General features: G+C 45.8%; 2 protein-coding genes across 8 annotated transcripts in view; one reads left to right on the top strand and one right to left on the bottom strand.

Annotated features, from left to right (window-relative positions):
* The window catches only part of Fzd3 (frizzled class receptor 3), a 73,262-nt gene extending 69,853 nt beyond the window's left edge, over positions 1–3,409 (bottom strand). For both annotated transcript variants that reach the window (XM_052732918.1, XM_052732919.1), the window contains exon 1: positions 3,246–3,409. The gene's annotated coding sequence lies outside the window, so the exon portion shown is untranslated. The remainder of the gene's footprint in view (positions 1–3,245) is intronic.
* Positions 3,410–6,921: 3,512 nt separating this feature from the next.
* Positions 6,922–25,137, top strand: part of Fbxo16 (F-box protein 16) — a 91,677-nt gene continuing 73,461 nt past the window's right edge. For 3 of the 6 annotated variants that reach the window (XM_052732930.1, XM_052732928.1, XM_052732929.1), the window contains exons 1-3: positions 6,930–7,470; positions 12,312–12,447; positions 22,079–22,114. In XM_052732930.1, coding sequence (XP_052588890.1) covers positions 12,349–12,447; positions 22,079–22,114 — 135 coding nt within the window. In that variant the 5' untranslated portion in view covers positions 6,930–7,470; positions 12,312–12,348. Of the gene's footprint in view, positions 7,471–12,311; positions 12,448–22,078; positions 22,115–25,137 lie in introns of all 6 variants that reach the window. The other 3 variants (XM_052732926.1, XM_052732932.1, XM_052732931.1) reach the window with 3 other exon arrangements.

Genomic DNA, 25,137 nt, shown 5'->3' with positions numbered 1-25,137 from the left:
ATGAGACAGCATCTCATGTAGCCAAGGTTATCATCCAACCCTTGACCCTCCTGCCTGTTTCTCAAGTGCTGTGATCACAGGTGTGTGCCACAGTGTCCACGACCTCTCTAATTTTTCAGTTTCTTTCTGCCATCTACTAATTACAATGAGTACTCTAATCTATTGACGTGCTAAGTGGTATTTCTTAAAGAAATAAACCAGAAAGCACGTCTAGATGAAGAATTAAAAGGAATGGTGGGCATCAAATTTCAGACTTACAAGTCACTAAATTCTGAAATTAAGAGAAGCAAATAATCTTTCAAAATGAACCTGTAAATATAAAACTGGAAGTTCAAAGACAGATCTGTTTGCTTGCTCCCCCCCACACCCCCCCAGTACTAGAGACAGGACTCAAGAGTCTTGCAGGGGCCAGCCAAGTTGAGTTACATTCCCAATCGTGAAGATGTACAGATTCTGGCAAAAGGTAAGTAAAATAAGTAAAGGTGAAATTCCAACCAGCTTCTCTCTCCAATTAAAGTCTGTTCATCAGGAAACGCTGAAGTTTTGTGAGAAAAGAGCAAGTCCCTGTGTTCCCACTTAACAAGACTGTATGCTTCCTATGCTTTGACTAAAGTATTATTCTGAGACATAATGAGGGGGAGACTGGAATGTGTTAAGCTCACACCCTGAGTTACAGTCTTCAAAAGCTTCATTTACAGTGCATTCCCTGGATCCACCAAAGTCAGTGGTTCCCAGGATGATAAACTGTAAAGCCGGGAGGAAGTCCATTTCTGCTCAGCTGCTAAGTCTTCGAGCCAATGAAGAGCTATTATACCCAGCCTTACAGATGTGATGTATCATCACAGAAAACTCTCCTTTTCTTTCCTCAGAATCTTAACTACATCTGCCTTACTAACCTCTACTGAGTGAAAGAAGGTAACAATGTGCTGAGAACTGTTGCCTACCACCTGGCTTCTAAGGAAAAAATAAAGTCCACAGAAGCCTAGCATCACATACTAATATACTCAGGGTTTTTTGGTTTTTTGTTTTGTTTTGTTTTGTTTTTGAGACAAGGTCTCTCTATGTAGTCCTGGCTGTCCTGGAATCTGCTATGTAAACCAGGCTAGCCTCAAACTCACAGAAATTCTCCTGCCTCTGCTTTCCAAGTGCTGGGGTTGTAGGTGTGCACCACCATACCTGATCTCACACTTGGGAGTTTTACGGACAAAATCATGGCAGAGTTTTAGCAGCGAACTAATATGAAACATAGTCTGGGTGGATTCCCAAACCCCAGAGGTAAAGCAGGGAAACAGACCATCTTTTGTAAGCAAGAACAAAACAACACCTCCACCCGTCTTAGATGATAAAGGTTTCATGCTGCACTATACAAAGAATGTGCACTTCACTATTCAACTCCTCTCAACCCTTTCTACTTCAAATAGCTCAAGCATGAAACTCCCAAGAAAATTAACCTGAATACCCAAAACAGAAAATAAACTTCAAAGAATCGTGGGGAAAGAATAAAAGGGATGAGAAGGCCACAGTCCCCTTTTCTTTCATTAATGGAGCCTTGTTAGCTTTCTAGGAGATGAGATGCACGTTATTACTAGATGGGGAGCGGGGGAGGAAAAATGGAATAGAATACTAGACTTTATCAAAAACAAACCTATTTTCCTAGTAGTTTCAAAGCATTTGGGGGCAGAGATCAACACTACACATGTTCCACCATGGCAAGAGCTGCAACTGGGTTATAGTGTATCTTTGGTTTTATCCTTCCAAATGTTTACACTTCTTTCATTGGCTCCTTAACTCTGAATCCTTTTACCTCTATGCTGTCTGTAGTTTGATACAGCTCAAGTAAATGTGTTCTGTTTCCCAGGGGCAGGAGACACTGATTTGTTTAAAAGTTAAGATGGAATGGAAAGTACCTTCCGGAGGACCTCCCCACCTTTCTTTTTGAGAAAAGGGGTTCACTATGTAGCCTATTCCGTCCTAGAGCTTGCCGTGATCCTCCTGCTTCAGTTCCTGACTGCTGGAATTACAGGCGTGAACCACCATGCATGACTAGAGTACCTGCTTCTTAATACAGAACTCAGGATGTATCTAGTCCTCTTCTAGCCCATTATGCTACCAGCCTACCACCGAGGACCAAAGAAGACTGAAGAGGGAGGAACATCCTTAAGCCCAGCTGGGTCTTTGTTTGCTGGCTCTCACGTACTGGCTTTGCAAAGTAACCCAATTCCCATCAACAAACATTCCAGATACACTAAAAGGACTTTTCTACGGTGAGATTTTGAGCTGGTGCGTCTGTTCGGTAGCCTGAAAAATTTGGAAGGGAGCTAAAATAAAAATCGCATTTTTTCATTGACACTGGGCGAAAACCCGGGACCTCTCGAGTCGTGGTATTTTTCAACTTTAAGTCTCTTCTCTAATTAATGGCACGCGCTTTTGTTCTTTTTCTATCCACAAAAGAAAAGGGAAAGGATAAGAAAAAGGGAGGAGGAAAGAAACATGAAAAAGCCCTCTTCTCTTCCCTTGAGGAAGCCGGATCTACCTCCAAGAGTCCCAAGATGTAAGAAGATGTTAAGATGTTTACATCCTTAACGTTACCCTCATCTCAGCGCCTTTATTCCAGAGGCCACGAACTGTTCATCATGCAGCCGCGGCATCCCAGGGCAAATCCGCGGACCCCGAGTCACCGCCACCGGGGCAGCCGGGGGAGTGCACGGAGCAGGGGAGCCGCCGACTTTGCAAAGTGATGGGCAGCAGGGGGACAACTTTCGGGCGTTGGATGGCAGGGGTCGGCCGGGGGCTGCTGGGAAGCAGCGGCGCCGGAGCCTGGCGCATCGTCCTCCCGCCCACGCCCCCGCGGCGCCGAGCACAGAAACCGGCTCGGGCCGGCCTCGTTCCCCGCAGGCGGCCGGCGCGGGGACCCGCCGCGTCCACACTCGCACAGGTTGCCCGGCGCGGGCGGGACGTGCCGGCCCCGCCACCTTCCAGGGGCATCCCTACCGACCCGGCACGGCTGCGGCCCCCAACTCCGCGCCGCCCACCGCGATCCTGCTCGGGCCCGGGCGCTCGCCAGCCGCCGCTCCGCGCCCGCCTCGGCAGCGCCGGCCTCGGGCTTTTGTTCGGCCGCGACGCGAGCGGCGAGCGCCGCCTGACGAGGGGCGGCCGGGCTGGGGCGGCAGCCTCAACGCTCTCCACACGCTCCGCTCCCCTCCCGCCCTCCCGGCTCCGGTGGAAGCGTCGGCCGCGGGACTCACCCTCCCCCCGGCGGGCCTCCGAGCTCTCTCGCGCTGCACCGCCGGCCCCGCAGGCGGCCGCGCGTCCCTCAGGTCCCCCGAGCGGCCGAGGACAGCCGGTGCGCCGAGCCTTCGCGAGCGTCGGGGCGCGCGGCCCCGGGAGGAAGGTTGCGCGCGCACGTGCCGCGCATGCGCGCTGCGCCCAGTCTCCCAGCCGGAGCCTGGCGGTGCGCGGCTGCCTCGCGCTTCGTTGTTCTCTGCTCGGCGTCCTAGGTGATGCTGACGCCTTGAGCGGCCGCGCGTCGGCTTAGTGGTTCCCAGGGCTGGAGGCGTTCATCTGAAATGTGCCGGGCCCTCCTTGCAAAGCCCTCCCGAGCCTAGCTCACAGTGCGGGTCCTCCAACACCTGCTCTGAGAGCCAGTGTGCCAATTTCGGGACCTCCGGGATACGTCAGGGAGCGATCACCCGTGGCAGAGGGTAGTACCGTGTACAAGCAGCAGCAACGGACACCCGGCCCGTTGCAAACGCTGCACACTGAGCCGCGAAGCAGGTGCATGCTGTGCGTCCTCTCCGCCAAGACCTTACTATAAACAGATGGAGCTTGTGCTTACTGGCGGCATGCCTCATCTTCTCTTTAGAAAAGGCTCCCCTCTCCCTTTGCTACTTGAGAGCCGAATGATTCTTTAGAGGTCATCTAAACACAATTTTATTTTTTTTTTCCCAACAAGAGAGAAGAACGCTCAGAAAGGTTGGATGGCTTACTTAAAGCCACACAGCGTTTTAATGAAAGAGTCTGCATTCAATCAACCGTGATTGCTACAATGTGATTGCTTTCTCTTTGCTACAGCGTTTTACCTATCTTTCTTTTTGTCCATCTTCAGCTTAGAGTTCGTGGCATCATTGTTGGTAGTTCACAGGATTTACACGGCAACATTGGTCCTGCTGCAAGTGAGTGTACTTAACACTACTGACCTGTATGTTTATAAGTGGTTAAGATGGTGAGGTATGGGCTAGAGATATGGTTCTGTTGGTAAAGCACTTGCTGTACAGCAGAAGATCCTGAACTATACCCCCAGGACCGACAAACATTCAGTCCTGATAGCAGGTACTTGTAATCCCAGGGCTGGGGAAGCAGAGAAAGGGAGATTCCTGGGTCTAGCTGGTCACGCAGCCTAGCCCATGCAATGAATCCCCAGTCCACTGAGAGATTTGTCTCAAAAACTAAGGTGGAAAGCAATCGATTAACACACCTGTGGTTGACCTCTGGTCTATAGGTACACAGAATGAGAGAGAGAGAGAGAGACAGAGAGAGAGACAGACAGACAGACAGAGACAGAGAAACATATAATTTTTAAAAGGTTCTCAAATAATGTAGTGAATATTGAAAAGACTTGTGCTCGGACATATAGTCTCACATCAGGAGATGGCCTCGATGAACCGGCATGATAGATAAAATCTGAAACAACAGTTTCCTTTTTCCTTATTGACACTTGTGCAGTAACATTTTAGGACAGTAACATTGATTATTTAGGGCCATTCCAGGCAAGTCAGCGTGTCCTGGGGAGTCAGTGGTGCCTCTTGATGAGAGTGAGTAAAGAAGCAGGTAGTATATGGGGGAAACTGTACTAGCTTTGTGTATTGCCAGGTCCCTATAGCTAAAGCACTGGAAATGTGCTCACCAGGGGCATTCTTAGTCAATGGGCACATCATCCTGTAAAAACAGACCCAGGCCACACCGCTGCTCACATCAGGAGGTGGGAATGACACAAATACAATCACAAATATATCAACATGATTAAGTCCCATAAATGCAATACTTAGCAGAGAATGAGACGACAATAGATGTAAGTAGCAGTGCATCTTTAAAAACTGGCAAGAATAAATTGCTTATAAGAGTGAATATATAGCTAATGAAAATATCAAAAAGGAACAAGAAAGCTGCACGCTCATTCGGGCAAGGTGGCAAATGGCTTTCTAGACATGGGGAGGACAATGGGATTGGTGTGCAGAATACTATGTGCCTGGTAAACACACACACACACACACACACACACACACACACACACACACACACACACACCAGAAACATTTTGAAACATCTCCGTGGAGATACAGGTATTACGAAAGTCTCTATGCTTTTCTTTATGTTTGATATGTTCCACACAAAAGTAATGTCAAAATAATCAGACACTAGGCTATGTGTACATGCTCCCTAGGAACACAGCGGGAATGGGGTGACTCACAAGGAACACAGTGGGAATGGGGTGACTCATTCCACTGTAGGGAACAGTCAGATGGAGGAACTGTAGGCCAGGAGACCCAGAAGGTGCTGTGAAGAGCAGAGAAAGGGATCGTCTATCAGGAATAAAAACATTCAAATCCCACAGGGATAGCGTGAGATGCTTTCTATGTCCCATCTCCCTTTCCTTCCATGTTGTAACCACTAATAGAAAGCTTTTAACGAGCGGGAACTTCACAGAGAGACTCAGCCACCTAGGCATTGTTAAAACTGGTCCTTTTCTGGATGAACCCGTTTTGAAACCATAAATGTTAACTGGTAATGCATGGTAATTTAGTATGACATCTCTACCTGCCTCCCCCAGGCCACCCCCTCACATCCCCAAAGGCTTTGTTTATTCATTTACATACAAGCTGGTCATTTGGAAAAAAACCACTAGGTTGGAATCCAGACAACCTAGGTTCTAATTTCAGCTTGGCCACTTACTGATCCATTGTTAACATAGGCAAAGCGCTAACCTCCATGAGACCCACTTTCCCCTTTTCCTTTAAATTGGAGATATGCAAATGCTGCCTATTTAAAAGTTATGAAATGGGAGGCTGGCACAATGGCCGAGTAGGTAAAGGCAGTTGCTGCCAAGCTTTATCACCTGAGTTTGACCCCTGGACCTACATGATGGGCAGAATCGACTCCCAAAAGTTGTTCTCTGACCTCCACCCAAGGCACACGCATGCCCACACACAAAGACATAGACACACACAAATAAATAGATGTAAATTTAAAAATACACTATTAAAAAATAAAGATGATGAAACATGGAGGATTTGTAGGACTGCTTAAGTTGAAGGAGAGTCCATTGTTTTAGCAAGAAAGACAGTGTGGAAAGCAGCTGTTTTTGTTTTTGTTTTAGGTCCTGGGGTTCATTTTTGGTTAGTTGATAGTCATCAAAATTGCCTTGCACTGTGGCTGCGGCATGGAATTTTGAACATCCTGGAATTCTCCAGAACTTGCTGTCACAGCTGCTAGATCCCTGAGCTTTACGTTGGTTATTTGCACATTGCACTGTTCAGTTTCTCTCATTAGATTTCTCCTGTGTTTTAGACAGGGTTTTGGAGCACAGGCTGGTCTCCAACTAACTCCCTATGTAGCCGAAGCTGTCCTAGGATCCTTGATCCTTTTGCCTCCACCTCCTGAGTGCTAGGATTACAGGCTTGAGCCACCACACCGGGCTTCGCCTGCCTTTCATCCTTCTGCCTGCCCTTCCTTTCCTTTCCTTTTTAATCCTTGCATTCTCTGGTTCTCACTCCAAGGTGGGCGCTCAGTGCATTTAACTAATTAAATGTGACTGGATTTTAAAAACCCAAATTAAGAGTTATTCTTACGACGGCGTGCCATCTGCTGGTCCCCTGGTGTATCTGTCCTATCTGTCACTCAGCTTGGGACCGGTCCTCCATGACCTCCCTTTTTCTCTGCAGGTGCTTTTCTTCCTTCCATCCAACCAATTACAGATTGTCATTTCTTCCAACCCTCTTCCACCTTCTGGGCAGTCTTAAAATCTGTCACAATGGAGTTTGCGTTTCGGAGCTCCCGAGTGACCAGAGCAGCATTACTGGGCATGCTCCGTAAGGAAGGGCTGTTTGGGAACACAAACGTAGCAAGCCTTGAAGGAAGATTTTTTTCAAGGCTTCTGCTTTCAGGATTGGATACAGCTTCCTGCCAGCAATCTATCAAGATGTTACAGCTCCTCCCACTCACCCTACAGCCACACTTTCTCCTTTTTATCTCTGTGCCCAATTTTGGAGCCTGCCCTCCTTGGATGCCCCGGCCAATCAAGAGACCACACATTGTTGCCTAAGAGACTCCGGATGCCAGCGACAGGATTTATAGATGGTGATTGGACTGCTGGAAGCGGTGAGGTGGGGGCTGGAAGGAGTCACAGAAAGCTGTCCTAGTGCAACGATGGCAACCCCAGAGCCAGAGGCTTGAAGGAGGAGGCCAGCTGCTGAGGTGAGAACAGTGGGCAGGGCAGGAAAAAGACGGAGCTTCTTGGAGAGCTCCCTAGCTTCCCACAAGCCTTGCCGGGGCTCTTGGGGATTGCAGTCTGCTGCAGTTTCAGTGGTTGCTTCCAACCTATGAAATTAACAACCAACAATTACGTGCAGGTCAAGCATTAGCTTTTAAAACCATGCATTACAGCACTTATTTAGTTTTTAACTCGTTGACTATAAGGTGAATTCGTATTTAAATCTACCCATCCTCTAATTCCCGATACTGTGAGAGATTCCCCATGTCTGAGGTTATTACAGTGTACTGTGGGTGAATTGTGTGTTGGCAGAGAAACTCAATCCTAGTTTTCATTGTAACCTCCAAATAAAACCTGTCCTGAGTATTTCCTCTGTGCCAGGTTCATTATGTTCTGAGTTTTAGAGTGCAGTCCTACAAGGTTTAATCCTCAAACTGCCCCCTCCCCCTCCTCCACCACGGCATTTCTTCCTTCTCTTGAGTAACAAATATTTATTGAACATCTTTTTTGCACCAATGTGATTGGAATTGAGATGAGCAGTGTCGGAAGAACACACAAGCCCAAAGGATTTCATGCCATCATCCTTACAGTGGTCAGACTGTCAGTGGATCTGGACAGACTCCAGGGAATGACAGAACCAGGCTGAAACAGTTACAGGGAGTTGACCCAGACTTCATGTTGAGGAGTTGGGATTCTACAGCCGTTAGTGAGATTCAAAGGTTTTTGAGTTGAAAAGTGACTTCACTGACTGGTCCTTTTAAAACAAACAAACAAACAAACAAACAAACAAACAAACAAAAAACTGTTGGGTGTGGTAGCACAGGCCTTTAATCCCAGCAGAGGGAAGGGAGAGCATGTGGATCTTTGTGAGTTTGAGGCCAGCCTGGTCTACATAGCAAGCTCCAGGTGAACCGGGGATATTTCTCAAAACAAAAACAAAAGCAAGACAAAACAAAACAAATCTGAGGGCTGGGAATATAGTTCCACTGGTAGAGTGCTTGTCTAGCATGTACAAAGCCCCAATCCAACATTGCATAAATCAGGTGTGTGGTGCACACCTGTAATCCAGAACTTGGGATGTGGAGGCAGGAGGACCAGAAGTTTAAGATCAGCCTTGGCTACATAAGCCCGGTAGAGGCCTGCCTGGAATAGGTCCTTAGTAAAATGATTGTGTCATGGTGATGGTGTGAAAAATGGCTCAGAAGATTTAGAAGGCCAGACCAGAAATGCATGAGCACTAGGACCCCTGCTTGACTGTTGAACCTGAGCCTGGGGCCATATGTAGGGGATGGGGGTCCTGGGCCTTCTTTCTACATTTTATCCCCAGGAACATAAAGTGTAATGATAGGCAGTCATTAAAAGGAAAAGAAGTCATACGGAAATACCAGCAACCTGTATCTCTGGAAGAGAATGAGACAATCTACTTTGTCTTGGTAGACAGGGTCAACTTTTTCTTGTGTGTGTTGTATGGAAACTTCTGTCTTTTGAGTGGTAGCCAGTGGTCTATTCTGTGAACTTGTGTGTGCATGCAAACTGTGTACACTGCTCATCTTCTGGGCTGGAGGGCAGAGGGGGAGATTGAAAAGGGATAATCACAAAAGACGAGGTAAGACACCTCCGTTGGCATGCTTCTGCATGACTGTCACCAAGATCTGTGCCTCCTGGCCAAGCCCACCTCCTGGAAATTACAGATGCTCTGAAGAAAACCTAGTCCAGAGTGGTGTTCAGACCCGAAGAACCAGCGAGAAGAAAACAGCCCGTGCAGACCCTTAGGGTGTCTTTGAGAAAAGCTACTTTATCTTCATTCAGATATGGTACCTAGACTACCACAAATGGCTTTCCACACACACTAGGAAGCAAGGGAGCTTCTCAGCTTAACGCAGAGATTTTTTTTTTTAACCTGGGGGAAGCAGAATTTTAGCTTCCTGTGTATTTTTTCTAGGAAGAAGATTCATAGCCTTTATCCCAGAGGCTTCAGGACTCTCAAAGATTTTTAAAATAGCTGCTTTCTTAAAAAAAAAAAAAAGGCAGGGGGGATGTTGCTGGGCACGGTGACAAATAGCAGTAATCTCAGCGCTGGGGAGAGGGAGGAGGGGGGATTTTGAGATTGAGGGCAGCTTGAACTATATACCAAGTCCCTGTCTCAAAATAAAAACAAGCAGTATACCATTTTTACCTGGGCTTATCAGAACTTGATGGCAGTGCTTTATGTCTGTTGTTTGCCTGCTCACCTGGGCCTGTATTTCTGGCTGCTAGTTAACGATGCTGCAATGAAACCATTTCCTGTGCCTTTTGAAACCTAGCTAAAACTGTAGTGACTTAGATAGTTAAACATTAGGAGCTGGGAAAGTCCCAAAGGCTGATCGCGAGCCCAGGCTATGGTGGCAGGATGCCACCAAGGGAAGGTGTTGACTAATGATCCTACCAGGGTATAAAACACAAGCTTCATCTTCAGCTGTAACTTTAACTTGAGTGAATATTACATGTCAAGTGAGGACCTCAGAGATCTCAGATGTGGTGAATGGGGAAATCCCATCTCAGCTGAAAAGTAATGCATTCAAAATTTTCATATATGTTTTTAAAGCAAAGCCTCGTTAGCCCAGGCTGGCTTCCCTTTGAGGATGACTTTGAACTTTTGGCCTCCCACCTCTATCTCCTGAGCACCAGTATTACAGGCATGTGACACCATACCTAGTTTATATGTTAGTGGGGTTAAACCCCAGGGCATTGTGCATGCTATGAAAGCGCTCTTCTAACAGAGTTACATCCAGCCCAGCTGGTTGGTTGGTTTGTTTTGGTTTTTCAAGTTGGTTTTTTGTTTGTTTGTTTGTTTGTTTTTGTTTTTCAAGACATGGTTTCTCTGTGTAGTTCTGGCTGTCCTGGAACTTACTCTGTAAACCAACTGACCTCAAACTCACAGCGATCCATCTGCCCTTGCTTCCCGAGTGCTGGGATCAAAGGTGTGTGCCACCACCACCCGGCCTCCAGTTGGTTTTTAATTTGTTCAGTATTTAATGCTGTAGGGTCATGTGTGGAGCCCCAGATCAGGCATTTGCAGAGTCGTCTCCACCACAGTTCTACCTGTGTGTGCAGCAAACCCATCTTCAGAGAGAAGGGAGGGTAGAAACATTGAGGGCAGGTACTGAAACTCCTGTCCATTATAAAATATGCCATCGTGGCCCATCAAACTACAGGTTTTGGACACTCCATAAGTGACAAGTTCTCAAAAAGAATGAAGTAACTAGTTACTCAGGCCACCTGCCCATCAGCCGCCTTGTCAAGACCTTTTTTTCTCTTCCAGGTATCATTTTGGAGGTACACACACATAGGATTTTAAAAACTGCACAGAGTGGGGCTAGAGAGATGGCTCAGAAGTAAGGGTGCTTGGTGCTCTTGTAGAGGACCCAGGTTCGAGTCCTAGCACTCACATGATGGTTCACAACGATCCATGACTCCAGTTCCAGAGGATCCAATGCCCTCTTCTGACCTCCTGAGGCACCAAACATACACACATGCAGGCAAAACACTCACACACAACAATAAAATAATAAATCTAAGAAAATCGTTTTAATTGCAGAGCCAGTATTTTTAAAATAATTGCACAAGGCTGATTAAAAAAAGATTTCAAAAGCAGAAACATTCCAGCTCACAAAGGTGGAGAGGAAAAGGGCAGGTTGCTTCTAGGGGACAGAAATGCAATCTGCTCAGGTCACTAATGTAACCCTCAATGACCCTCAATGACCACCTCATGCAGAAAAGGGTAAGTCCGTCTGTGACTTGATCCAGTCAGCATCTGTTGTCAAGGAAGGGACCACTGGTGGTCCCCAAATGAAGAAAAAAAAAAAAAACAACCAGCATCTGGACACCTCTAAAATCAGCCAACCAGTGAGGAAAAATAATTCCTCAAGGAAAATTAAAGTACCTTAATTAAAAGTAGGCAGACTGTATACCAGATAACTAAAAACAGCAGATATCTCCCCAATAAACACATCTGTCCATCTCCAAAAGTGTGGCCTTGCCCACTACATCAGTCTACTCCTTGAATACATTAGACTGGAACTCTTTTTTTCTCAATGCTAAGAGTAGAGGAGGAGAGTTAATTAGACAAGACAAAAATCAGGTGTTTGTTTTAAGACAGAATCTCATAGGGTAGCCATAGCTTGCCTGGAACTCTCTATGAAGACCAGTGTGGCCTTAAATTCAAAGAAATTCACCTACTTCTGCCTCCCAAATGCTGGGACGAAGGGTGTGGGCTTTTTTGTTGGTAGTGTTTGTTTGTTTTGGTTTTTCTAGACAGACTTTCTCTGTGTACCCCTGGCTATCCTAGAACTAGCTCTTTAGACCAGGCTGGCCTCCAACTCAGAGATCCTCCTGCCTCTGCCTCCCAAGTGCTGAGATTAGAGGTGTGCACTACCATTGCATGGCAAAGGGTGTGTTTTATGTTGCACTGTGACTCTAAATTTGAAGCATTTCTCTTTCTGGCCAGTAAACTTGGTTCTGAGCTAAGAATGACTCTGAACTTCCCTCATAATCCAGTGGTCTGATTCCTGATCCACTCACTATCTATATGATCTTTGGCAGGGTGGGTAACTTCAGTGAACCTCATTTTTTTCCAGTGGTCTAAGTAGCTAAAACCCACAATTTCACCACCACCTCATTGTAAGCTTGTATCGAATGTATATCATAAAGTGTTTGACATAAACAAGGCTCTCAGTAAATATTCTACCCACCCATACCCTCTCTCAACATACAAAAAAGTTATGAATTATTATTATTATTATTATTTTAGTTTTCAGAAGATTCAATGATTTGTTTCTTCTGATAGGTGTAATCTTTCTGATGGAAGAATACCAGGTCATTTCATGATGGCATTTGCACCTCCAAAAAGCACTGATGGCCCCAAAATGCAGACAAAGATGAGCACCTGGACACCCCTAAACCATCAGCTGCTGAACGACCAGGTGAGTGGTCAGAGGTGTGTTATCATTTGGGTCCTAGAAGGAGGGGGAGAAGGTAAATTTCTGATAGTCAGAATATGAGCAGGAATTGTTTAAGATGGTTCTGTCTATGAACAAAAGACAAAACAAGAGGTTTATTTTAAAAACAACTTTTTGTGTCTTTGCTATGTGGGCAAGACTAAAATTAGATCAGAGTACTGCCCAAGGGAAAAGCTGTTGTTCTTTCCTGCATTATCTATCCCAGTGTGTCTTCTTTCTCCCATCGCTGGTTCCCCTTGGAGCCAACAGAATTTGAGGAAGGGAGGAAAGACGTCTAGGAGGTGGTCCCCCTCAAAAAAACAATGCCCAAGTTTCTGGATGAAGTTGAAGTCCCTTAGTAAATACATTTCAGCCAAGTACTCATGGTACTGATGTTCTTCTAAGAAGTCTATTTCCCAGTTTAATTCTGGGGAGATGCAAGTAAAATACACCTGATAAGGGATTGCAGCCAGTGGCTGGGGTGTGAGAATGGCAGAGCTCTGGGGTATTGTAGTCTTGCTTCTATGAGTTACAGAACTCTGATCAGTCCCGGAACATCATCAGGACCACACCTACTCCGCAACGAAACACAATCGGTTTCATTGTCTAAAACTGACCTCACTCTCTTCCCTCTCCACACCAGTCCTTCCTCCAGGTGAGAAACCCCACTTTGTGAGAAACCCCACTTTATTCCATCACGGGACCATAAAACCTCCCCTTTCCCTGTCAGGTGTGGGATTGGATTCTTCACCCCAATTTACAGGCTAATAAGGGAGTCTGTTGGTGGTGGAACAAAAGACAGTACTATCTCACAGTAAAGGACACGGGGATCTGGACAGGGACAAAGAACTTCTGCTCACAGCAGAGCTGTCAGGGTGAGCATTCTGCATCAAGCCTAAACGCTGACCTGGTGGACCTCCACCAGCTGAGTGATGCCCATCACCCAGATAAGCGCCTGGCACACAGTGGATTTCCTGGCAGCTGAAGACCTGTGAACACAGGGAATCTAATACTTCGTAGTAAACAATAAATATAAACTCCTCCCTCTTGGTTGCCTTCCTGCAATGTAACTTGGAAAACAGATCCAAGTGAAGAGTGCTCAGGGCCTTCACTTCTCAGTATGCCCAGACTCTTCGAATAGGGAGACCTGTGGAGGACTATCTATCTACACACCCTCGCCTCCATATCCCATTTGTTCTCTGGGTCTTTGAATCTTCTCTCTAGATCTAGTCAACCCAGCTCCATGTTCTCAGGTCACTTGCTCACCACCACCCTTGCCAGGCACAGTGCAATACTCCCCTGGCTGTTGTCACTGTCCCTGTCTGACCCGCTCACTTATCCTCTACTAAGGCCCCCAGAAAGATCTTTCTGAAATACCAATCCTATTAGGTGAGACTGAAAATGGGATCTACTCCAAAGGGCAAATTCCAACCCCCCACGCATCCTTGAGGTCCCTTCAGGTCCTGACCCCCAGCCAACCTCCCTGCTTCCACCCCTGCCAATACCCACTGGCACTTGAGGCCAGCCAGGTGAAGTCCACAGTGTCACAGCTCCTGCCCTCATCACCTGTGAGCCAGCTTCAATGTCCCTCTGTAAGCACCTTCCCGGCTTCCTGCCTCCTCTTTGCTCTCACTGATGTTTCTGACTTTCCTGTTCAACGTTAGCCCATCAAGACCGACGTGTTCTTCCCCCACTGTCTCTGAATACACAGGTCTGGGAGTGGCTTCCAGAACACAAGTCCAGTCCTCTCACTGTTCTCTCTCTCTCTCTCTCTCTCTCTCTCTCTCTCTCTCTCTCTCTCTCTCTCTCTCTCTCCACTTCCATATGTGCAACTACAGGTGTACGTGTGCATGCATGTGTGTGGAGGCCAAAAGACTTCAGCTGTTATTCCTCAGCTATGATCTGCCTTGTTTTTTTGAGACAGGGTTGCACATAGGCTTAGCTCTTACCAAGCAGGTAAGGCAGGCTGAGCCCCAGGGATCCACTGGTCTCTGACTCTCCAGCACTGAGTTTTAAACACACCACAACTCCTTGTGGCTTTTTAGTGTGAGTTCTGGGGGTGCAGTTGAGGTCCTTGTATTTGCAGCCACATGTTTCACCAATTGAGCCCTTTCTTAGATGTTCATTGACTTTCATCTTTGGGCCCTTCTAGCTCCCTCCTTAACTGAAGTTGGTCCATTGTTTCTGTAATCCTAACGAAGTGTTGATCCCTCCTGGCAAAGCCTGTAGTCAAACCTGGCTAATCTGAGAACCAGGAACTTTCCCCTCTTCTGATGTGAATCAAGAGTAAAGGAAGAAGGGGGTGTGTAAGAAATTGGAATCCTGAGAAATAAAATGGAGAGATGCTAAAAGAAAAAAAAAAGGATACAAAACTGACCTAAGAGGAGAGAGAGATGGAAGAAAGGAGGCCTCGGAAACATGAGGACAGGCAGAGGCAGATGGAGCCTGGCCTCATAGTGCCAAATGAACGTATGGAAATCTTTTTCTTTCAGCACAACAATTATTTATTGAGCACCTGTTGTGACGCTCGTAGCTCTCCAACAGTTTATATAACAGTTTATCCCTCCAACGTCAGTGTCAAATTTGGAAATCTGTTTTCTCATTGAATTGTGAAGGTTTTGCACATATGTGAAAAAGTGGCTTGAGTTGAAATACAAAGTTGTTGAATGTCTTGATTTTCAGAAAATTTCCTGGAAAAGTCTTGATCAATTTGGCCACTGTGAAGAAGAAAAAGTATCTTAAGCTAGGCCTGGTGGCATGTGCTTTTAATCCCAGATCTCAGAGGCAGAGGCAGGAGGATGACTGTGAGTTCAGGACCAATCTGGTTTACATAGTGAGTTCCAGACCAGCCAGTGCTGCATAGCAAGATACTGTCTCTGTTATTTTTTTAAACTGGTGGCAGGAGAGATGCTCCACAGTTAAGAGCACATAGTACTCTTGCAGAAAACCACAGTTCAATTCCTAGCACCCACATGGGGTGGCTCACAACTTCCCCCAGTCCCAGGGAGATCTGATACTTTGGTCTTCTTGGAGCACTTGAAGTCATGTGCACATACCAACACACAAATATAATTAAAATAAAAAAAATAAATATTTTAAAAGTACTTTCAGAGTCCCAAAAGTACTCGAGTGCTTGTAGGTAGGGTGGTAAAGAAAGATCTTTTATTTGATGGTGCTGGGGATTGAACATAGGGCCTTGCACATGTGAAATAAGACCTCTCCTACTGATGGACATTCCCAGCCCTGAGAGGCAGGTTTTGAGATGAGCATATAGGAATTAACTCCGAAGAAGGGAAGAGAAAGTGTAGTGGCTAGTCTTGCTTCTCAACTTGACTACATCTGGAATTAACTAAAACCTAAGTGGCTGGGAACATCTGCAAGGGATTTTTCCTTAATTAAACCATTAAAGATTGGAAGATCCATCCTTTAATCTAGGCCATACGTTCTGGTGGCAGCCAGACTAACATAAAGGACACAGAAGGAAGCTTGCTCTTTTTGCCTACTTGTTCTCACTGGCAAGTCCATTTCTTCACTGGCATAAGAGGCTACTTCTTCAGGATTCCGGTGAATACTGAAGACCAGCTGAGACATCCAACCTAGTGGACTGGACAACTACTGGATTCTTGGACCTTCCGTTGGTAGACAGCCCATTGTTGGACTAGCCGGACCATAGCCTGTATGCCATTCTAATAAATCCTGTATATACATATGTAAGTTCTGTTCCTCTAGAGAACTCTGACTAATACAGAAGGGAAGAGTGTAGGTTTGGGGCCAAGAGTGAAGGGGACTGCAATGCAACTTCATGATGTTGCCACTGGCCCCACAGGACACCAGTAGTCATGATCCCTCCAAGTTGTCTCACAATTCAACAAGAAGGCCTGGCCCTTATAGTTGACACTGCCCTTTAGTGACCAGCTGCTCTCCCCTCCAAGGTCATGACCTTGGCCAAGGCAGCTTCTTTGAGCTCCTGGTTGTCAATGGATACGAAATAAATCCCTCAGTTCTAGAAAGGATCGCTACAACATAGCAAACATGGCTTAGTCTCATCCTTGTTCCTTAATGGCTTTGGTCACATTTAATGATAACTTTTAGAGAAAACACTCATCATTCATAACTCCCATATTCAAAAATATCATTTAGTTGGCATCTTGTTTCAAACGAATTTTTAAAAAAACATATATGCCATTGTGAACTCCTTTTTAAAAAATATTTATTTTTAATGTATGTTTGCTGGGGGGGAGTATGTGTGTATATGAGAGAGAGAGAGAGAGAGAGAGAGAGAGAGAGAGAGAGAGAGAGAGAGAACAGGTGACCATGGAGCCCAGAAGAGGTCATCAGAGTCCCTGGACCTGGAGTTACAGACAGTTATGCCCTGCCCTACTGGGGTACTGGGAGATGAACCCTAGGTCCCCTGTAAGAGCGGCACATGATCTTAAGCACTGTGCCATCTCTTTAGCACCCATCCCCCTTCTTTAGGGACAGGGTATCATGTAGGCCCAGTCGGCCATGAACTCAATATGTAGCTACAGATAACCCTGTACTTCTAATCTTCCTGAATTTACCTCCCTAGTTCAAGAGTTCCAGGCTTGGGGCTTTAAGCCCCACTTAGGAGGAGCTGGAGGTTGAACCCAGGGCATCATGCATGCTAAGTTAGCAGTCTACCTGCTGAGCTCCATCTCCAGCCCTCTGTTTTGTTTTGTAATTCTTGTCTTCCCTCTGTTCTGTAGTAGAATGTGAAATACATAATAACCAACTCAGCCTAAAATAAGAGACTCTGGATTTTACCTTCACAGCAGGTTTTCAGCTGAGAGACTGAGTTCAAATTTAGATAACTTAAAAAAAAAAAAATAAAAGCATCATCAAGGTAGGCAAATGCAGCAGATTACAGAGTAATTTGGGGCACTGAGGATTCCTAGGGGAGAGTATTGTAATAGTACCTATGTTGCCAGGCAGTGTTGTAATTAGAAGGATCACGTTCCCCCACATGCAAAATTAACCGTAGACAGGGATGGGCAGGATAACTGCCTTGACTCTAGCGGTTATTTTGCTCTTGTATATGCGTCCCAAAACATCATGTTGCACACCTTAAATACATATAATTGAAAAACACAAAAAGTGCACATCCCCATTTCTTTGGTGTGTGATTCGCCCATGTCCCACGGTGCCTGTAAAAAGGGTGTTCTGGGAGGCAGCACCTTGTTGCCGTCCGTCGATCATAATTTAGGATTTCCAAAATAGCTCCCTCCTCCACTGCAGTGATGTCACATGAGGAAATATGTAATTGCAGTGTCAACAGACTGAAATAACAACCAAGGGATTTTGACTTAACAGCAGGCTGTGGGTAAACTGTGATATAAACAGACTGCAGCCGTCTGTGTGAGAAGAGCCATTTTAATATTCCCATTTTGAAGAGATAGTCTGTCTTCCAGCTTCTTAAAAAATGAAGACCCTGATTGCACGTCTTTGGAATGATAATTCACTTTAATTCAGGGAATATACGAGTGCAAGTCCAACTGAGGGCTGACAGCAAAATGATTCGCCCCCAAACAATATATATATATATTTATATGGTTGTGAAGCAGACTCAACCAGATCAGAGTCCTCTTGACTTTGAGTCGGGATCTGTCAAGCAGGAGAGACTAAGATATTTGGTCATTATTCCCCCTCTCCTCCTCTCTTTGGTGGTCAATTTCTCCTGGGTGGAGATACTGTCTGTGAATGCCTGGGCTTGCTTGGAGTCTGAATAGATGTTGGTTTTTCCTTTTCTTTCCAATGCTTGGGCTCAAACCTAAGGCCTCACAGATGCTTAGCAAACACACTGTCGCTGAGCAGTGTGTCCCCCGCCCCCATCCTTCTTCTTACTTTTTAAGACATAGCCTCACAAAATTACCTAAGCTGACGTAAACTCACTCTGTAGCCTAGACAGGTCTTGAACTTGTGACCCTCCTGCCTCAGCCCCCTGAGTAGCGGGGATGACAAGCCTGCACCACCAGGTCTGACTGAGATGTTTGTGTTTGCATTAACCTGCTGCATGACCGAACCCCTTCCTACCTCATTCCCTTCCTGACACCTATCTGTGGACTACGCCTCTCCTCTCTCCCATGAGTGCCCCTTTGTTCCCAGGAGCCACACCCTCCGGGAACAAAAGGACGGTGCAGCCCAACCCCCTTTTGAAAACTTACTGATGATATCAAGACCCAGTCTTCTTCCCACGCCAGGCAGAACACTGGAAGAAGTTCCACAAGACATTAGGGCTTCAGGGTTAGTGGGATTCACCTACAATCCTAGAACTCAGGATGCTGAGGCAGGAGAAGCATCGGTTCCAGGCCATCTAGGCTCTATAATAAGTTCCAGGCAGCCAGGATGGAGAAGACTACGATTATAGTGAAAAACCAAGATGCAGAGTTAAGCTGACTAGGTAGTTCAGTACCAGAGTCCCTCCCTCCCCCCCTTCATTCCTTTCTTTCCCCCTTCCTGTCATTTCCTTTTCTTTTTTGTTTTGTTTTTTGGATACGGGGTCTCTTAAGCCAGACTAGCCTTGAACTTACTGTGTAGTTGAGGGTAGACTTGCACTGATCTTCCTGTGTCTCTGCTTTCCAAACGTGGGGAGTGAAGCTATGCTTGGCCTTCGTTCTTTTTGTTAGTTAGCCCAATCGTGCCCCAAACTTACTGTCTTCCTGCTTCTGCCTCCCCAGTACAGAGACCACAGTCCTGTACCACCCTGCCCAGTTAGAGCCAGTGGTTTGCTTATATTTTTTTTGTTGTTGTTTTGTTTTGTTTTTGGGTTTTTCGAGACAGGGTTTCTCTGTGTAGCTTTGCGCCCAGGCTGGCCTCAAACTCACAGAGATCCTCCTGCCTCTGCCTCCCGAGTGCTGGGATTAAAGGCGTGCGCCACCACCGCCCGGCTTGTTTATATTTTTTTAAAATGTGAACAAAGTCACTTCTATGGGAGTCGGTCTGTCCTATCTAAAAATAAGGAAGTTGAAGAGAAAGCTCATTAGGGTTTTTTATTATTTATTTTAATATTTATATTTATGTGTATATGTGTGTATGGGTACGTTCACATGAGTGCAGTACCTACAGGGTCCAGAAGAGGGTGTCAGATCTCCTGGAGTTGGAGTTACAGGTTGTTGGAAGCTGTCAAGTGCTCTTAACTCCTGAGCCATCTCTCCAGCCCCTCTTTAGGATTTCTTCCTGCTCTGACCTCCTGTGCCTTCAGAAACCTTTTCATTATCATTGTTTGACAAGCAGTGTCACTGAGAGTCTGCCATGAAACCTGTTCTTGCTGGTTCTGGGGAAAGAAAGGGCTTCTCATCTATATGGGGAGGTAAAATGAACAGAAACTACTAGAGACACAACCAGACACTCACACTTGGCGTAGTGGAGCATGCCTTTAATTCTAGAACATGAGAGGCAGAAGCAAGTGGATCTCTGTGACTTTGCAGCCAACTTACATGAGTTCCAGGTTAGCCAGGGCTCCACAGAGAAACCCTGTCTCAAAAAACAAAACACAAAAACCAGATACTCTCCAGCCCCTGTGGAGCATGAGTAGAGCAGAAAAGGGAGGGGCCCTGGGCATCAGAGTTGCATAAGCATTTGGCGACTTGGCTTGAGGAGGCATTGATAGGAAAGAGTTTCAAAAATATTTGAATCCAGATTTAGTTTCGTCTCCTCTGTGCTTTCTACATTCTCTTGTATTTGCATGTGAAATCCTGAATTTATCTGTTGTCATTGCTGTCGGACCACAGCATCCCAGTGGCAGTGACTGGGGTGGGGAGGCAAGAGTCTTTTTTTTTTTCCTTCTCTAATATGCAAAAAGTATCTACATGTGGTGTGTGAGATTCCTTGGACAGGAGAGTGAAGACTTCTCATGCATTTGTGGAAGCTGCTATTTCAGCCCCCATGTCAATGTGCCCTTGACAACCAGAGCGTGAGAGTCTGGGAAAGGAAAGGTTGACCTGCCGGCAGCATAGAGCCAACTTCTCATCCTCCACAATCAGGAAGGAGCAAGGTCTGCACAGCCTCTCCTAGCTGGCACGTGCCTACAGGGCTCAAGAGCTGTAACACCGATCCCCATTTGAAAGCTGACAGAGGGTGTCTGTGTTGGCGCGGGAGACACAGTCACATATGTTCATTATTCTCTCTTCCTCTCTTCATAACCCCTCCTCTGCCAAATATACCCATGTTGGTCTTCTCCCCTTCCTATGCTCAAATCCACATATGCTCTGAGGCTCAGAAAAATATCAACATACACATTCACTCGCACTGTACTGCAACACCCATAAGGCCATCAATTCATGCAGTCACATCCATGGGAGTGTACTATCTGGGGGTACTTGTGATATGCTATACCGGCACTCTGCTTGGATGTGTCAAACAAGTATGACATGGTTTCTGTCCAAAATAGTATATGAGAGCAAACCTATGCAGACACCAAGTTGTAAGCTCAGAGGCACACATACAGAAATTACTAATTTTATAATCAGTAAGTCCATGGATATTCGTGTAGATGGGTATACACCGAAGGACAAAAACAGGGCTGGGGAGATTGCTTGCTTACTAAAGTACTTGCTTGGCAAGCACGAGGACCTGAGTTCAATGTCCAGAGCCTGCAAAAAAGCTGGATACAGTGGCACGCATTTATATCTCAGTGTCCAGGATGCAGAGACAACAGAATAGATACCTAGGCTTTTTGCTGGCCAGCCAGCCTAGCCAAGCAGATGAGCTCCTGGTTCAGTGAGAGGCCCCGTCTCAAAAAATAAGTTGGAAAAAGATTAGGGAAGATACCTGATGTTGTTTGGCCTCTACACACACACACACACACACACACACACACACACACACACACACACACACACACACCCACGTGCGCACGAAAACAGAACTGCTTATTCATATATTTTACAAGTTCTTGTGTGATTAACATTGAAAATTTCCAGGCACTCCATTTTCTTATTTGTCTGTGTCCTTTCTCTTCCCAATTTCATTTCTCTTAAAGAACAATTTCCCAGTGAGTCATGGTGGTACACACTTGTAACCCCAGCACTTGGGAGGCAGAGGCAGGAAGATCAAGTTGGTTGGGCCAGCTTGGGCTCTAAAGTGAGGTCCAGGCCCACCTGGGCTACAGAGAGAGACCCTGTCTAAAAGGAAAAAAGGAAGGAGGCTAGGAAGAAAGAAGGAAGGGAGGATAGGCTACTTCTTTCGTATGATTATCCCATACACAGAAACTAAAAAAGAGGCCTTGCCTGGGTTAAAAGTAAGTAAAGTGGGCTGGCTGGTAGTGTAGTTCAGTGGTAGAGTGCTTGCCCAGCATGCACAGAACCCTGGGTTTGATCCCTGGCTCTGCAGAAACCAGACATGGTGGTGCCGTTTGTAATCCAAGCACTCTGGAAGTAGAGACAGGAAGACCGGAAGTTCAAGGTCATCCTTGGCCTACATAGAGAGTTCAAGGCCATTTAATAAACAAATAAAGTGACCTCTCAAAAATGCAAGGTGTCTCTTCATTCTCAGTTGAGATGGTGAATCCTTAGTCGCTGATCCTTTAACAGTTTTGTTTATAATGGGTATCTTGAACCACGGTGCCCAAAGTGACCCTGTTTTCTTCTGTTTGCTGTAGGTGTTTGAAGAACGAAGAGCTCTGCTTGGAAAATGGGTAAAGCATTTAAAATATACAGGGCTGCTGGGATGTCTGAGTTGCAGAGTACTTGCCTAGCCTTGGGTTCAATCCTCAATAAATCAAGATAGAGAGGTAGATGATAGATGAGATAGATAGATAGATAGATAGATAGATAGATAGATAGATAGATAGATAATAAAATATGCCTGTTTCTGCATTATGGTATATTATCTGTTTTAGTCTATTCAAACTACTATAATAAAAGCCACAGGTCCAGTGGTTTTTTTTTTTCCTTAGTTCTGGGGTTTGGAAAGTCTCAAGATCAAGGTGCTGGTGATGAGTGTCTGGTGAAAGCCCTCTTGAGCAGCCATCTTGCTGTCTCCTGAAATGGCAGAAAGGGGGAAGAGGGTTCTCTGGGATCTGTTTTGGTCCTGTTGAGGGCTCCACCTCCTGAAGGTCCCACCTACTTCCCACCCCCCAATCTGCAGGTTAAGATTTCATGTTGGTTTTAATTTTTTAGATTTATTTTATGTGTACAAGTGTTTTGCGTGCATGTGTGTATATGTTCTATGTGGGTGCCTGATGCCCATGGAGGCTGGAAAAAGGACGCATGCCTCTAATCCCAGCACTCAGGAAGCAGAAGGAGATGGATCTCTGAGTTCGAGGCCAGCCTGGTCTATAGAGCTAGTTCCAGGACAGCCAGGGCTACACAGGGAAACCCTATCATGAAAACCCGAATGAATGAATGAATGAATGAATGAATGAAGAAAGATTTCCACGTGTGAATGTTTCAGGACACAAACATTCAGTCTGTAGCATTGTGTTGGTACCACGTTTATCTAAGGCAGTGCCAGCTCCTGCCTGAGACGTATGACTGATGGTTTCCATTTAGATTCTACCTAGAAAACGGAACTCATCCATTTTAACAGACGGAATTTAATCAAAAGGATTGGCAAACAAATATTGAAAAAAAGACTCGGGAGGGGGTTGATGAGGGTGTGTGGAGTACTGGGCCATTGCCAGCCTTACTTGCCAGCCCAGCAGGAGACCCACGCTCCTGAGGGGGAAACGTAGGCATCACAGCCAGCTGGTTCTGGTATATCCAAGGAAGCATGAGGATTCTTCTAGGTCATCGGGGGGAAAACTGGAGCCAGGAACCAGGGTGAAGAGTCATGGAGGTCCTGACAGGAACAGCAGGCAAACAGAAAGGGGTGTGTGTGTCTCTTCTTCCTCGGCTCCCCTCTAGTGCCTCGCTCTTCACAGGCAGTGTTTAGTAGAGAGCTAGCTGTCAAGGAGAAATATGGCGACCGAGTTCCAGCCTCCTGGACTCACAGAGCGTAGTGGTGTGGGTTTGGATCTGAGAGTGGATGTCTTTGTAGCCGGTGCAGTTCATCCACTGGGCCCCAGCATCCAGGTACCAGGGACTCTTCTGCATATACTTGAACTTCCGCATGAGAACACTAAGGGCTTCATGCTTTTGCCTAGCAAGCTTCAGCTACCCTTCATCATCAATGAGAACTTTCTCATCTGTTCCTCTAATGAGGAGACAGAGTCCCAAAGGTCATTATCCATTACTGAATAATGTCAAGTTATGTGTTTCTGGGCAACAAATTACTTGTTGAATTACTCTACAGTCTCAACTAAATATTTTCTGCTACTCAAGAGAATCGAAAACATATGGACATACAAAAGCTTGCACATTAATGTTTATAGCAACAGTATTCAAAATCGTCAAAAGCACAAACAATCCAATTATCCATCCACAGGTAAATGAATAAACAAAATGTGCTGTGTCCATACAATGGGATGTTATTCAGCCATAAAAGGAAAGTATTTCTGATACATGCTATAATGTGGACAAACTTTGAAGGCATTGTGTGCTAAGTGAAATAAGCCAGTTTCAAAGACAAATATTGTATAACTCCACTTTATATGAGGTACTTAGAATGGGCAAATTCATAAAGATAGGAAGTAGAATAGCAGTGACCAGGGGTTGGGGAACTAGTGTTTGATGCGTGCAGGCTCTTGGTTTGAGAACGTGCTAGAGACAGGTGGTATTGGTGGTTGCAATATAATGTGAATTTATTTAATGTCACTGTTCACTTAAACGCCTGTAATTCCAGCACTTGGGAAGCAGAGGTGGGAGAATCAACTCAAGGACAGTCTCAGGCTTCGTACCAAGTTCAAGGCCAGCCTGGGCTCCTGAGACCTTGTTTCCATAAATCAGTCTCCCCCTACCTCACCCCCAAAAGCAGTTTAAAATACGATGAGGGGCTGGAGAGACGGCTCGGTGGTTAAGAGTACTAGCTGTTCTCCCAGAGGTCCTGAGTTCAATTCCCAGCACCCACATGGTGGCTCACAACCATCTGTAATGAGATCTGGTGCCCTCTTCTGGCATGCAGGGGTACATGTCAGCAGGATATCGTATGCATAATAAATAAATCTTTAAAAAAAAAAAAAAAAGCCGGGCAGTGGTGGCTCACACCTTTAATCCCAGCACTCGGGAGGCAGAGGCAGGCGGATCTCTGTGAGTTCGAGGCCAGCCTGGTCTACAGAGCAAGATCCAGGACAGGCACTAAAACTACACAGAGAAACCCTGTCTCAAAAAACAAAAAAAATACCGGGCGGTGGTGGCGCACACCTTTGATCCCAGCACTCGGGAGGCAGAGCCAGGCGGATCTCTGTGAGTTCAAGGCCAGCCTGGGCTACCAAGTGAGTTCCAGGAAAGGCGCAAAGCTACACAGAGAAACCCTGTCTCGAAAAACCAAAAAAAAAAAAAAAAAAAAAAAAACCCAAAAAAATAAATAAATAAAATAAAATACAATGAAATACTTATGTATTTCTTTTTTTCAAATCATTTTATCTTTAATAATCTGATGGTAATTCAAAATATGAAAAATAAATGATGAAGCCATTCAAATTCTGGTGGATGAGGCCGTGAGTGCCTCATTTCACTCACCATCCTAGGGTGAGGATGAGATTGGATTCCAAATGCATGGGCAGTAAAACGGCTTCATGGCTCCCAGACTAACATATTTGGTTACTGAGTCTCTACTGTA

This window comes from Peromyscus californicus, unplaced genomic scaffold, assembly GCF_007827085.1.
Source record: "Peromyscus californicus insignis strain IS unplaced genomic scaffold, ASM782708v3 Scaffold_12__1_contigs__length_115047231, whole genome shotgun sequence".
NCBI lineage: Eukaryota > Metazoa > Chordata > Mammalia > Rodentia > Cricetidae > Peromyscus > Peromyscus californicus.
Note: the sequence above shows the minus strand (reverse complement) of the source record. Positions and strands in the feature narration are given on the sequence as shown.